Here is a 14,676-nt window from a genome sequence, read left to right as displayed (position 1 = left end):
TGCATTAAGGAAATCCAGAGGTCCACCATTCCCTGATAATAGACATTCCTCATCATCTCTATTATCCATGAGATTATGCCCTCTGGTCTTGGACTCTCCTACAACAGAAAGCAGCTTCTCAGCATCTACCCTGTAAAGCATCCTAATTCTCTTATACATTTCAATAAGGTCTCCTCTCATTCTTCTAAACTCCAAATAGAATTGGCCCAAGCCTACTCACCCTCTCCCCATAAGAAAATCAACTAGCAAACTGTCTCTGGACCACTTCCAATGTCATTATCTTTCTCCTTTGATGAGGGGATTTAATCTCTTCATGGTATTCTTGGTATCATCTAATTAGTGCTTTGTATAATTTTAGCAAGACATTCCTATTTTTGTACTCCATTCCCTTTCAAATAAAGGCCAAAATTACACGTGCCTTTCCTATTACTGACTGAATTTGATGCTAGCATTTTGTGACTTATGGATCCCTAAATCCCTCTGTTCTATAGCTTTCTGCAGTCTTTCCCCATTTGAATAGCATTCAGCTTCTCTATTCTTCCTGTCAAAGCGCATAACCTTGTATATTTCCCAAATTATACCCTATTTTGCATTGTATGCTCCATGCATTCCAGTAAAGAGCCATTAATTTTGCCTTTTTACCATTCTTTCCAACTTTGGACCTGTTTGCTGCATTTTTAAAAAATGATTATTCCCTGTATCCCTTTCTGCCTCACTTTGGATACCATTATCCAAAAAGCTGCTTTATGATACCCTTTCCTTTAGAAGCCTTCACATCGGCTTGCCAGAACCCCAAAGTATTTTATGATTTGCCAAAATTCACATATATTTTTAGGAGTCTTTAGTTTTGGGTAGTGGATTTTCTACCCTCCTATTCAATGTACAGAACAATTTGAACGACATGGAAAGTTTCAGAAGAATGGTATAGCCAGAAGCATTGCAGATTGAAAGTGCCTGTAAAGGTGCTCTGAGTCTGGGTTTTTAAGAAGTTCCTGTTCAATGTGATGTGCAAAAGAACCAAATATATTTGGTTGCATGTTTGCAACAACAGTGTAGGTTTGTAAGACCACCTTTGCTGTAATAAAATACCCTGGTGCACTTCACAGAATATTCTGGAACAATTGAAGCCAAGCCATTATAGAAGGTATTAGATCAGATTGTCAAAAGCTTAATCGAAGAAGGAATTTTTAAGAAGTGTTAGGAAGAGAGTGAGACTGACACGTATGGAGGAAGGGATTTCCAAAGCTGAAACCAAGACTAATTAAGGTCTGGCTACCAAAGCTGAAAAAATTAAAAAGTGGATGTTCAAGAGGCCAAAATTGGATGACTTCAGATATCTGGGGATTGTAGAGCTGGGGGAGGTTATAAGAGGTCAGGAACATGAGGCTCTGGCTAAATTTGAAACCCAGGATGAGAATTTTAAAATTAATATATTGTTTGACTGTGTACTTTGGGGGAACAGGGATATAGTGGAATGGGACTTGGTGCAAGTTAAAAGACAAAGGTGCCAAAGAGCTTTGGATGACTTCATGTTTATGGAAAAGAGATTGTGTGAAACAGCCAAGAGCACAGTGGAATAGTCCAGAGTTAACAAAGGCATGAGTGAGGGCTTCACTAGCAGATAAGATGAGATGGGATGATTTGGGCAATGATATGAAGGTGCATCTCAGGGCAAACATGACACTTATTATAGGACTGGTTTAGCTTCAAACCATTACCAGGGAAATGATTGCTTTGAAGCTAACATTGATCTTAATCTTCTCAATATCTAATTGATGCTTTGGTGAGTAAGGTGTGGAGCAACTGGGTGCTTATTTTGGTACCAACAAGGCACATGTGGATATTGTCAAAGGAAGCTGGCGGAAAGATAGAAACATTTTGAAGTATTTTGAACTGGTGAAAAGACAGCATGAAAGCAATGCAATCATTTGCAATTTTCTTTTCCATTTCTAAGTAAAAGGATATTGTATTAATGTTTGATGTGTCTTTGTAACAAGGTCCAATGACTTTACATAGGGCTGCTCAGTAGGTTCCCGGGATGATAATGTAATCATTGAAGTGCTGAGGTATATTATGATCATGAAGTTCAGTTGAATCTATGAACAATATTAATACCTGATATCCAGGCTGGTTTTATTGCTAGCTGTTTCTGTCTTATCGTATGGACATTGACTAGACGGCTGTCTGTTTCATTGGGAAAGTAGACTATTGGCCAGGAATCATGTCCAAACAATTGAAATATTTATTAAAGTAAAAAAAAATAGTTTTCTTTTCTGAGAAAGCCATGGGAGTTTATATTTTAAACATATATTTTTTTTGGCCCAAGGCAAATTTTTGCAATAATGATACAGTGCTTGGATCCAAATCTTTGTCTCATGGGAAAACATTCTCCTACTATGGAGCTAGATTCTATAGGATCATCTCAGCCCGTTTTACATTTTCCAGCACTTAGCTCCATCTGCTGCATGAAATCAGGAAAGCTGCTGCTGTTTGACCCTGACATGTATTCACTGTGGGAACGTGAACGTACTGGAGCTCCTTTTCCCCAAAGCTTTTATTTTACTTTCAGATACTTTCTCAGGTTTGCACTGAGATGCTGATGAGAATATCGGGCATACAGTGCTCCAGTTGTTTTCGACCAGAAGATGTAGGGAAAGAAATGCACATCTCGCAGGTCACTAATTGGAGCATGTTTGGCATTTGTGCTTGCAGAAGTAATTTAGACCATATTTTGCCAGTAGTTTACTGAATTTGCTCAGGGATGATTTATGCATAATAAGGAACTAAATTGGAGTCATGCAGTGAGGAATGCAAGACATCCCCTGTTTGAAGTTCTTCTGTGTATTGTAGGATGTTCTAGAGCATGTGGATTCAAATAGTCAATAACTCTTTGTAAAATCTCAGGATGCCCTCAGAATTTCTTAGTGTTGGGTGAGTAAACTTAATGAATTATGTTCATTACAAACTCCAGAGGACGTTGGTTTGATTGAAATCATTTGATATTTAATTGAAGATTTGTTCAAAAACTGGACAGTAATTTGATGAATCAGATATTGAATTGAATGATTGAATTAACTTTGTTGTCACATACTCAAATGAATGCAATGAAAAGTTTCCAAGTTGTCCCTTATACGCCAACTTAGTTACAAGGTACCTTGGTACAGATTCTTCAGTACAAATTCTTAGGAAAACAAATTAGAAAAATAAAGAAATAAGAAGGTCAGAAGAACAGTCTTTCCAACCCAGTCCACACTGGCACCGAGCCTCCAGACTGCTCCAGGCCTTGGCTGCAGGCTGCACTGGGCTTCATCTCAAGGTCAGGAATTCACTGGAATCATCTCGAGGCCAGACATGCACGCTGATGCCATGTCAGGCCGCGAGACCTCCAGCCAGGCCAAGACAGTGCCTTGCTGAGCTGAGGGATTGCCATACCAAGGTGGGAGACCCCCACGCCAGGTTGGGAGAACATCATGCCAGGCCATGAGGATGATATGCTGGGCCAGGAGTTCATCACACCAGGCCAAGAGACTACCACACCAGGCCGGGAGGGGCCCACGCCAGGCCAGGATGGCTCCATGCTGAGCCAAGAGACCGCCACGCCGGGCTGGGAAAACACCGTGTCAGCCTGAGAGACCGCGATGTTGCGCTCAGAGAATGACACGTTAGGCCAGGAGGGACCATGCCAGGCTGAGAGGACTCCATTCCAGGCCAGAAGGGCGCCACGCTGGGCCATGAGATTGCCATGCTGGGCCAGGAGGACTCTATGTCGGGCTCAGAGACCACCACGTCAGGCCGAGAGACCACCACATAGGGCCAGGAGGGCTTTACACTAGGCTGGGAGACCACCATGGTGGGTGAGAGGGCACCATGCCTGGTCGAGAGACCGCCACATTGGACCGAGAGACCACCATTATGGGCCGAAAGGGCACCATGCTGGGCGGAGAGACTGCCACATCAGACCGAGAGACCACTGCGCCAGGCTGAGAGGGCTCCATGCCGGGCCGAGAGACTGCCACCTCAGGCCAAGAGACCACCTCGCTGGGCTGAGACACCACCACATTGGGCCGAGACACCACCACGCCGGGCTGAGAGGGCGCCATGCCAGGCCAAGACACCACCACATTGGGCCGAAACACCACCACGCCGGGCTGAGAGGGCGCCATGCCAGGCCGAGAATCCAAAGAACAACAACTAAAAATTTTCATGATAGATGTGTTTTGAACTTTAAATTGTTAGCATTAAGTTTCTGTAGCCTAATGAGAATCTGATGTTGTCAGAACCTCTTGTTATAACCAACTATGAAATGAAGAAATGTTTAATTTAACGAAAAAGGAGTTGGCACACTGGTATGCTTTTAATTTTTTTTCATGCCGTGCTTTTTTTGAGGGGTTTTCACATACTTTCCCATCGTTAACCAGCTACGCTCTAATGAGTTTGGGGTTTGGCTTCTTTCTATGGTATCTGGGTTTAATTAATGTTATTTTTGTCTGATCCTAAGACAGTAGATGCTCTGATTCATTTTGAACATTGGGTAAAATGTATATTGTTTCTTAATGCAGTCAACTTAAAACATGTTTGCAAGCAGGGGATTTGTCATTTTAATTGTATTCTGTGTGTTTCAACATGTCACTGTAAATTTTTGCCTTCCTCCCTAAGGGGTAAATGTTAGGGGCTGGGTAACTGATAAGGTTTTGAAGATGACTTATGTCGCACTTTCAAAATAACATAAGAATTTTAATTTCGGCAATTTGTAACATGTAAATCTGGTTTTCCTATTGAATGGATATCAGAAATTATGTCGAAGGGTGCAGTATGAAAACCTCTTTGCTCAGGACATTACAAGCACCCTCCTCTTATTGTCAAAGTGGAGGCAAGTTCTTCAACAGTGACCTATCTAACTTCCTAGATTATTTCAGCCAACTGAGTGCTTTAATGAGACCGAACTCAGAACAACACTAAAGTAATGTAGATAATGTTATCGATATTATTGCCTTGTGAAATCAACATTGCCAAAATGAATTTCAAAATTCTAAATTAAGGTATACATTATTGCTTGAACCTTTTGTTACTAATTTTTTGATTAATATGTACTATTTATCATCGAACAGACTTTCACTTGGTCTGAAGTTCAATAGCAATTCTATGTATAATTGTGTTCTTAATTTGCTGTTTTATTTGTGCAATTACATTAAATCAATCCACATGTGTCACATTTGTAGAAAAATCACCCAAACCAAAGAAACTTAAGCCCAAAAGAAGCAGATGTAAGGAGAAGAGAAGAGAAGAGATATTAGGAGGGGCTACCAAATTGGGATTTACAAAAGACAGCAGGAAGATATAGGGGATTAGGGAGGGAGTTCTTTAGAGTAGGCCCTAACAGTTAAAATTAAGGAAAACAACAAGTACTGGAGATCACAGTCGGTTCATGGAGAGAGAGAGAGCAAACTAACGTTTCAAGTCTAAGTGACTCTTCATCAGAGCTGGAGTGAACTGTGGAGAGGACAGCATTTGCTGCCTGACTTGCTGTGATTGTCAGCATTTGTTGTTTTCAGTACAGATTCCAGTATCTGCAGTCATTTGCTCCTCATTAAAGTTAGGGGATGGAAGGGGTTGAATATAGATGTGCAAGAGATGAAGGAGCAGAATTCTAGGAGAATTGAAAGGCAAGCAGAATAAATCCTGCTATAAAAATACATAAAGATTCCTCAGGGATATTTTGTTGAAGGGTCTTTGAAATAGTTTACTGTTGCATTTAATGTATACGGTAAAATACTTAAAAAAACGGTTAATCAGCTTTGGGCTCCTATTTCACTGATTAAATCAGCAATTGAATAGCTGAAGTAACTTTCCATTCAATCAAGAAAATCAGCTCTTGATGCAATTTAGGCATTAAAAGAATCATAAAAGATTCTAAAACCCTCAAAAGACTCTACAAAGAATATTGCATGCCGAATGCAAGTTTATTTTATGAGGAAGGGGAAGGAAAGCTACTTTGAACAAGATGCCAGTTTGCTTCAAATATCATGTGGCTACTTAGCCCTTAAATTCTTTGTGTTACTCGGAAAATTATGGAAAAAAAAAATGCAGCTATTCCTGGAGGGAGTCTAGCAATAAAGGACTTTGGCACAATGACTGTTCCATTCTTCCATTCTCTGTTTACCACAACTGAAAGTTGTGTTTTAAACCTCCCTTTTCCTGGTGTTCAGATGGGAAATCCTTTTCACTGTCTACATTTCAGATCTAATAAAGTTTAAAAGAAGATATTAAGAGAATGTAGTTGAGCTCTGTATGCCAAAGTAGGATAGAATGCTGAGTTGTATATTAAAAATTGTGGATGAGAGATTTACCTCCTCATTTTGCCACCTTTTCTTGCCTCATATTGGGGTGTCATTTCACAGGACCTGACAGCTGTGACAACAGTCTTTTGAAGGTAATTGTTGAATCTGTCTCCAACACCCCTTTAGGAATTAAATTCATCATATCTTGCTGCATGAAAACTTTACTTACTTTACTCTGAATTCTTTTGCCAATCACTCCAATCCTGTGACATGTTTTTCGTTACCCTATCAAAACAGCTCATATTTTTTAGTACTTTTTTTAGTCAAATCTCTTCTTAGCCAATTCTGTTCTAAGTCTCTCCACAAAACTGAATGTTCACATTCTTGATTCTGCCTCTCAAAATAAATCTCTTCTGAACCTATCGAAGGCCTTGTTGGTATTCCAGGTAGTCAAGATTACTTTTCTTATTTAATGCACACCAGCAAGAAAGGAACTAATTTCCTCCCTGTGCAACAAATGGAAAGGTACATGTGGTGGGGTTTCATTTTATGGAATATGGGCAAGCACTGAGTAAGCCAGCATTTATTGTCCATCCCTAATAGTCCTGGAGAAGGTGGCAATGAACTGACTTTTCAAACTGCTGCAGTCTTTGGGACGTAAAGATACCAAAATGCTGTTAGGAGTCGGCGTTCCAGAACTATGACTCAAGGGAGGAACACCAATATAGTTCAAACTTTGTGACTTGGCTGGGAACTTGCAGATGATAGTATTCTGATGCATTTACTGCCCTTGTCTTTCTAGGTGGAAATAACGTTGTAAATGTTTTCAGATATCAAATAGTTTAAAAATCAAATCATGTAGTTTCAAAAACAAATCTTCAAGTTCAAGTTAAATGAAAAATATTGCTCCCAATACAGAGAGAGAATGGTACAGGTAATGAGCAAGTTAAAATGTCACAGAGGGGTCAATTCCATGCTCTACCTCTCTTTCAGGGCACATTGGGACTTTAGGGTTAAAAATCCTGTTACCAAAGGACTTACTGCAACTGCCACTGAAAGCCTGTACTCTTTCAATCCACTTCCACACAAGTAAGCCGAGACAAGACCTTTGTCCTTTCCAGACAGAACTAATAGCTCTGGCCCCAACCCAGTTAACTGCCTCCCTCTCCCATTGTCTTACTTCCCCTCCATATTAGCATAGGTATGTGAATCCCCCCCTTCCCCCGCCACCCCCCCCCCCCCCCCCCCCACACACACACACACCCTCCCCCCCATTTACCTCTCCTCCATATTAGCACAAGTATGTGACTTCCCCATTTGTAGCACACAAAACCTTTCTGCCTTAATTTGTTTTCCATCAACACATAATCATGGAAGATATGATAATCGGTTTCTATAGTCCACTCACACATTATTACAGGAAATCGATATTCATCAGGTTTTGTAAATTCATAATTCCCTACTTTAAATTATGTGATGACAATCATCCATGTGACTAATCAGTCTTTGTTGAATTCCAATAAAATATATTGTCTGTGGGCGTAAGGCAGAGATTCATGAAGAAGAGCCACTACAACTAGGCACTCAACTACTTTAGAGACCCTTTGAATCTCTCACCGGCTGTCCAATAATAAAGTTACTGCTGTTGTACACAAAACTTGTGTCATCTGGATTTGTGGAACAAAGTAAACATCAACAGTATAGGCTACAGTTGAAACAATGATGGAGAAAAACCTTAATAAACAAATTTTAAACTTTATTTCTTTGATCAAACTTTGCAGTGAAATTTGGAATGTCATGCGGTTAATGCACCATAACGAACTACTGTATGGACCGAATCAGAAACTTCCACAGTGGGAGAAACACACTCAATTTTTGACGACATGTGACTCATGGTTTCTAAATAAAAATAGAATTAAAATCTATGTTTTGTTGTCAAAATGAAAATATCTCCGATTATAACAGTACTAATGTATGCTTTTTTACCTGTACATGTTACTGAATTAGTGCTGAAACTTCAGGTTTCAGAAATTAGTCTGTATTCTGCAGAAGGGTCACTGGGCCCAAACCATTAACTCTGCTTTCTCACCACAGAGGCTGCCACACCTGCTGAGTTTTCCCAGCAGTTTTCGATTTTGTTTCTGATTTCCAGCATACACTTTTATTTTGTTTAGAAATTGGTCATTGCTTTATTGGGGTTAGATATGATGGAGTGATGTTAAGATTTGGAGGTGCCGGTGTTGGACTGGGGTGTACAAAGTTAAAAATCACAGAACAGGTTAAATTCCAACAGGTTTATTTGGAATCAATAGCTTTTGGAGCACTGCTTCTTCATCAGGTGGTTGTGGAGTATAAGATTGTAAGACACAGAATTTATAGCAAAAGTTTACAGTGTGAAGCTACTGATAACATATATTGAAAAAGACCTGGATTGTTTGTGATGTCTCTCATCTTTTAGAATGACCATGTTGGTTTCAGTTCTTTCAGGCATTCTTATAAGATGGGTAAGAGGGCCAAAGAGGTAATCTTCACTTAAATGACCCTCTTCTTCTGATGCTTCTTATGTGTTCGTCAGTCCCAGAAGTCTCCCTGCTATAGGAAAGATGTTGTTAAACATGAAAGGGTTCAGAAAAGATGTAAAAGAATGTTGCCAGAATTGGAGGGTTTGAGTTATACGGAGAGGCTGAATAGGCTGGGGCTATTTTCCCTGGAGCGTTGGAGGCTGAGGGGTGACCTCACAGAGATTGCTCAATCATGAAGGGACAATAGACAAATCTTTTCGCTGGGATTGGGGAGACCAAAACTAGAGGGCATCGGTTTTAGGTGAGAGGGAAAAGATATAAAAGGGACCAGAGGGGCAACTTTATCATACAGAGGTGGTGCAAGTATGGAACAAGCTGCCCAGAGGAAGAGATGGTACAATTAAAAGGATTGTGGATAAGCTACATGAATAGGAAGGGTTTAGAGGGGTACGGGCCAAATGCTGGCAAATGGGACTAGATTAGATTGGGATATCTGGTCAGCGTGGACAGTTGGATCGAAGGGTCTGTTTCCATGCTGTACATCTCTATGTCTCGATAAATACAAAAGTTAGCTAAAATGCATCATGAAAACATATACAGTCTGTATACCCTTTTGAATACCTTTCTAACAGCAGGATTGACCAAGTGGCAGTATTATTCCCATCCTTCATTATGCAGACAAAGTATATTTATAAACTGAGAAAATTCCTTTTCTGTTTTGCAGAAAAAAACTCCAAGTGTTTCAAAGGGAAAATAAAGCATCGTGTTTATTACCATTTGTATTGTGGAGACTTACCTGTGTCCACAATTATCATGGTTCTTCCATTTAGCTGAAGAATATCCAAGTCTTGTGCTGTTCAGAAAACCTGTATGTGAATTAGGCCTTTCAATCACACAGAATTTCTTTTAAAAACAAGCATTTTATCTGGTTTCAGGGATATAATGAGGATGAATGATTTCCAAGCCACGTCTCAGCATTAACAGGAGAGTACTGGGATTGTGCACTTTTCTGCTGAATGGTTATTACTCTGCAACCCTATCCCCTCAACAAAGAAGTTACCAGCTGCTAAATCTTTGGGTCTTCAGTCCACACAGACAATATTGTTTTATGGGAATGTAGCTATTATTAGTTGTCACTTTGGTTTAATCTGGAACAATATCAGAGCCATATAATTGATGAAGCACAAAAGCTCTCATTTAGTTTGTTGTTAAGTGGAAGCATTGAGGTGGCGAGCTGATACAGTAATGGCTTGTCTGCACCAGTTCGGGAAACAGAATATCAATGTTGTACAAACTGCACAGTGGCTGTGTTTGGTCAGTCAGCTGTGAACTAGTAGCTTGTTTAATCACCTTTTTTTGCTTCCACTATGGTTCCACTCAGAGCTGGTACCTGACTGGTTCACAGACACTCTACATGCACACACAGCTGGATGTCTCACTCAGACTAAATATAAGTTGCAGATGTGCTTCTGTAGCTGTGTTGTTTCAGTTTTGAATGAATAGTTTACAGGACTTTTGGGCTTAAGCTCGGGTTGAGATTTTCTTTAAAATAAATCTTTTCTGAATTGATTTTGTTTTAACAACTCCAGCATAACTGCCTCATTTTCAAATGTTTCTCTTGACCACATCTTCCCCATCTCAATATTTGATTTCTTTCAACTCTTCCACCTTTCTCCCCAATCCCCTAGTTTGGAGTTTCATGCTAAGGTTGCCTCTTATGGAGTATTGTGGGTGTGCTGCCAGTGAGTCTTAATTCTTTAAATGATGGAGAATAGAGATTAATTTCCCACCAGGTAACTGGATTAGCCATTCCATAAGCATGATGAAGACTCTTCTAGCGATGGGTGAATTTCATTCATAATTGATTGGTTCAGTCAGTGGAGCAAGGGAAGTGTGTGAAGGTGTCCATTCTATGGAGCCTAACAGTTTTAAAGGTGTTATACCTGATAAAGTCCCCATGAAGCACTTTGACATGTTTATATTAAAGGCACTATGTAAATACAAGTTCTTATGTATATATGTAACTCAAACCTCTTTAAATTCCATGATTAAAGTGCAATCTGAAAAAAAACAGCAATTGATCTAAATATAAAAAACATGAAAAACTATAAGATACAATGACAGAAGATAGGAGAATTTGCATTTAATGTAGTCTTTAATATATGACAGAAAATCTTTTGTGAAAAATATACTGATTGTCAGTGTGGTGCTTCAGTGGAAAATTACACATTTTAGTCCTATATCTGAGATAAAATTTACAACAGTATTCCAATAGGATTTGGGTATTGCCAAGTCAAAATTGCCAGAATTTCTGCATTACAGTCACAGAAGGATTAAAGAAAAGCACTGTGTCACGTGAATTATAGAGAAACAAAGTTGAATCTTTATGCTGACAATGCAAAATTTTCAGTGTTACGTAGAGGTCTTGAGAACAAAGAGGGTCATTCTTGTATTGATATTTCAGACAGCAGAAAAATAGAAAGGTCATACATTGCAGCAGTGCCCCTCATGGGGCCCTGGGAGCTTGTGATGAGGCAAATAGCTTAACGGCTAGCTTTATCCAATACCTGTATCTTCCACTACTTTCCAAACCCTGAGGCAGATGGGTGTCCTTTTTTGCTGATGTTGTTTTTGTTTTTATTGGAAGGGATACATTGTGGCACACCATCAAAATGTTGTCTTCTAGGCTAGTGATTGTGTCTTGTCACATTCCAGTCATTTTTACAGGTGACATATGTTCCATGATATTTTGTTGGAAATTTCTTGAATCAAGACTGGTCAAGAGCGTTTTATTGAAAGGTCTTATGATATCAAGTTTTCCAACTTGCAAGTCAAGTTAAAGTATTTATAGTCTTGTTGCAATCAATATTGACTGTGCATACTTTTACCTTCCCTGATATATACTTTGTCTGTCTTTTGAAGAATAGAACTTGTGTACTTGATTTTCTTTTAGTATTCTGTGGTGCCTTAGAAACACTACTGTTGTTTCACTGGCAACAATCTTGATTATTTCAGACTGAGGTGTAATTCAGGAGGACACTTTAACCAAACAACCAGGATTACAGGGATTTGGTGGGATGCTGTTCAGGGGGCAGTGTGGATTCAGTGGGCTGAATGGTCTGCTTCTGTGAAGGGATTCTATGATTCACGAAACTGTTGAGATCAGGTGGAGCACTGCTTTTAAATTCCATTGAAGTCTCTATTGGGCATGGTGTAACAGCCAATTTGAGCCATCTAGAACCCTATGGGTTTCACACTCATTGGCTTAGGTAAAATTTATTCAGATTTCTGAAGTCTCATATTTAAAAAATTCTTTGGACCATAATTATTTTGGCACCATTCATGGAAGGAGACACTTCATATGCGAAGCTCTTAATAATAATCTTCCTTCTAATTTTCTTCCAGGATTGAGTCTTGCTGCTCCTCTTGCTGGTAGGCCTAATTGAGGATCGCCTAAAACCTAGGGCCTTAAGGTTAATTTTCATAAAGTCAACAAGCTGCAGGTGTCAATTGGATGACCAAAGTATTTCTAACCACTTAGGGAGTAGAGGGGACAGTTGTTTGCAAAATTGTCTAGTATAGTCACTAAACCAACTCCCATGCTGCTGCAGAACAGATGTGATGGAATGGGGTGGGGAGGGGTTAGGCAGCAAGTGGGAGGTCTAGGAGAGGCAGGGCGATGGAGATGGTAGCAAGCCCACTTTTGCAGAGGCCTGTTCTCAACCACACATGAGAACCTTCTTGTGATTCCACCCAATGGCTTTATACATAAAATATGCTTCTATAGAAAAGATACCTCCTCCCCACTTCTCTCATGTAGGCTTCCAGCAGTTCATTTAAGGACCATTGGTGAGATAGGCCCATTTTCAGCCAAATGTGGAACAGTGTTCTAAAGCAGCCAGTGAGCTAGTTCATATCATATTCCTGAGGTTTACCACATGTTTGGATTGGGTGCTCTGCTACTTGGGTGTTGGTGGCCTTCAATTCATTATCTACCACAGTACGGGTGGGCCTTGAACACACTTCAGAAGTTCAGTTAGTGCACAGAAATCAGTTTCATCCAAATTTTCTCCTTTAAAAAAACACATCTTTCCTTCCTTGCAGCTTTTCCAGGCAGTTGTATATGGCCGTGGAATTAAAATTGTGATTCTGGTAGTGTCATTAAGCTCACTTATTGACTTGATAATGCCAGTGTTGAGTTGCTTAGAAAATTGCACTTAGTTTCAAGGGGGTTTACTGATGTTGTTTAAAAGTAGTAATTTTGAGAAAGCCATACAAGTATGTTGTGTTGTTTAATTTAATTAAAATAACCTAAATTTCATGCCATTTTAAGAGGGAGACACTTGGATGTTTATACCTGTCTCTTGTTTTATTTTAGAGTCTGGAAATTTCCTGGAAGCTTTGGATGGTGGTCGCCAGATCTCTCACATTCGCAGATTACATACAAAAACTGGAGACCTTTCAAGTAAGAATTTAACACAGCTTGTGGTTGGTAGTAATGTACCCTACTAAATTGGTTTGGGAACTATGTCAAATGGTTTGCTTTCTGGATTGGGTAGAAGGGAATGGTTGCTAATTATAGGTAATGCTATTGTAGTTATGTTGTTGTGTGCTTTTGACCTAAAGTTTGTTATGGAGATAATAGGCTGGATTTTTCAGTCAATGATGAATCATCATAGTTTGCCAATGACCTTGAAGAAAACTACTATATATGTCCAACAATTTCAGCAGGACATGTTTCTCCCTTCTTGCTATTGGCTAGATCCTGGGTACAAGGCAATGGAATCACAGAGCTTCCAGCAACAGTAAGGAGGGTAAGCAGCCAATCACACTGAAGTATTCTCATGGACAGCAAACCAGGGAGACCACTGAATTCTTTCACATGCAAATTTTATAGGTTGTAAAATAAATGATTGAAACATACTCATGGGATTGACGTAGAAGCGAATAGAAATCAGAAAGTCTTAAAAACGTTTCAGAAATGTGAAATTTCTTTGCATAATGGAAAAATTTAGCAGTCAAAAAATATAAAGCTCATATAAAGCCAGTGAGGCTGCTCTTCGTAATTACATACTTAGTACATTGTTAAAAATAGGAGTACACCTCATTCAACATAGTGCAACTTTTTCAAGGGTTTTGTTTTACATTGATACAAAGAAGAGAAGGTTTTGTCAGTTCAGTGGTTTCATACTGGGGTACCTCATCAGTGTATTTTATGTAGAACAGTGGAATCATTGCCTTCTGGATTTCCACGTTTAATTGCATGTCAATAGACACCAGAAGTTATTGCTTTTCAATGAGTAATGGCACTGAACACTGATGGTATCTATCTTGACCAATATAGTTATGTTGCATGACCATTTCAGAGTGCTACACACTCAAGGTTCTTCCAACTAAATCTGAAAATTTCAGCAACTATCTTGTAAGTGGATTTCCTGGAAGCCATAGTTCAGGGGCAATCATTCATAGAACATGGAAAGAAGAGGCCAACCCTAAGATTAAAGATTATTTTATAAAACGCTGGAACAGAAGCATAAGATCCATTTTCTATTATTGATGCCCAACATCATGTTGAAAAATGCTCAAGAATAAAGTTCTGTATACAATGTTCAAGTATAGATTTTAACAGCACACTGCCACTGCATTAGAGGAGCTTTCCTTGTGCCCACTCTCTAGCCAAGTACCATGAGCTTTCTTAATTCAATTGACAAATTGTATCTAGTTATGAACAATGAAAACCTGTGTGGCATCTTTAGGATAGTGAGTGTTACAAATAAATTCTTGAAGCAGTGGATTAGACAGAGTAAAAATAAGAAGAAGGTATTATGGCAGAGTTACACTTTTAGGAGTACTGAAATGGGGAGAGATCTGGGCAG

The 14,676-nt window shown here is 39.4% G+C and overlaps 1 protein-coding gene across 3 annotated transcripts in view; it reads left to right on the top strand.

Moving 5' to 3' along the window:
* The window catches only part of emid1 (EMI domain containing 1), a 343,266-nt gene that overhangs the window by 156,031 nt on the left and 172,559 nt on the right, over window positions 1-14,676 (top strand). For all 3 annotated transcript variants that reach the window (XM_072588069.1, XM_072588070.1, XM_072588071.1), the window contains exon 4: window positions 13,179-13,265. In XM_072588069.1, the coding sequence (XP_072444170.1) occupies window positions 13,179-13,265 (87 nt within the window). The remainder of the gene's footprint in view (window positions 1-13,178; window positions 13,266-14,676) is intronic.

Source organism: Chiloscyllium punctatum, chromosome 17 (genome assembly GCF_047496795.1).
Source record: "Chiloscyllium punctatum isolate Juve2018m chromosome 17, sChiPun1.3, whole genome shotgun sequence".
Classification (NCBI taxonomy): Eukaryota; Metazoa; Chordata; class Chondrichthyes; order Orectolobiformes; family Hemiscylliidae; genus Chiloscyllium; species Chiloscyllium punctatum.
The sequence above is the reverse complement of the archived record's forward strand: the minus strand, read 5'-3'. Positions and strand labels throughout refer to the sequence as shown.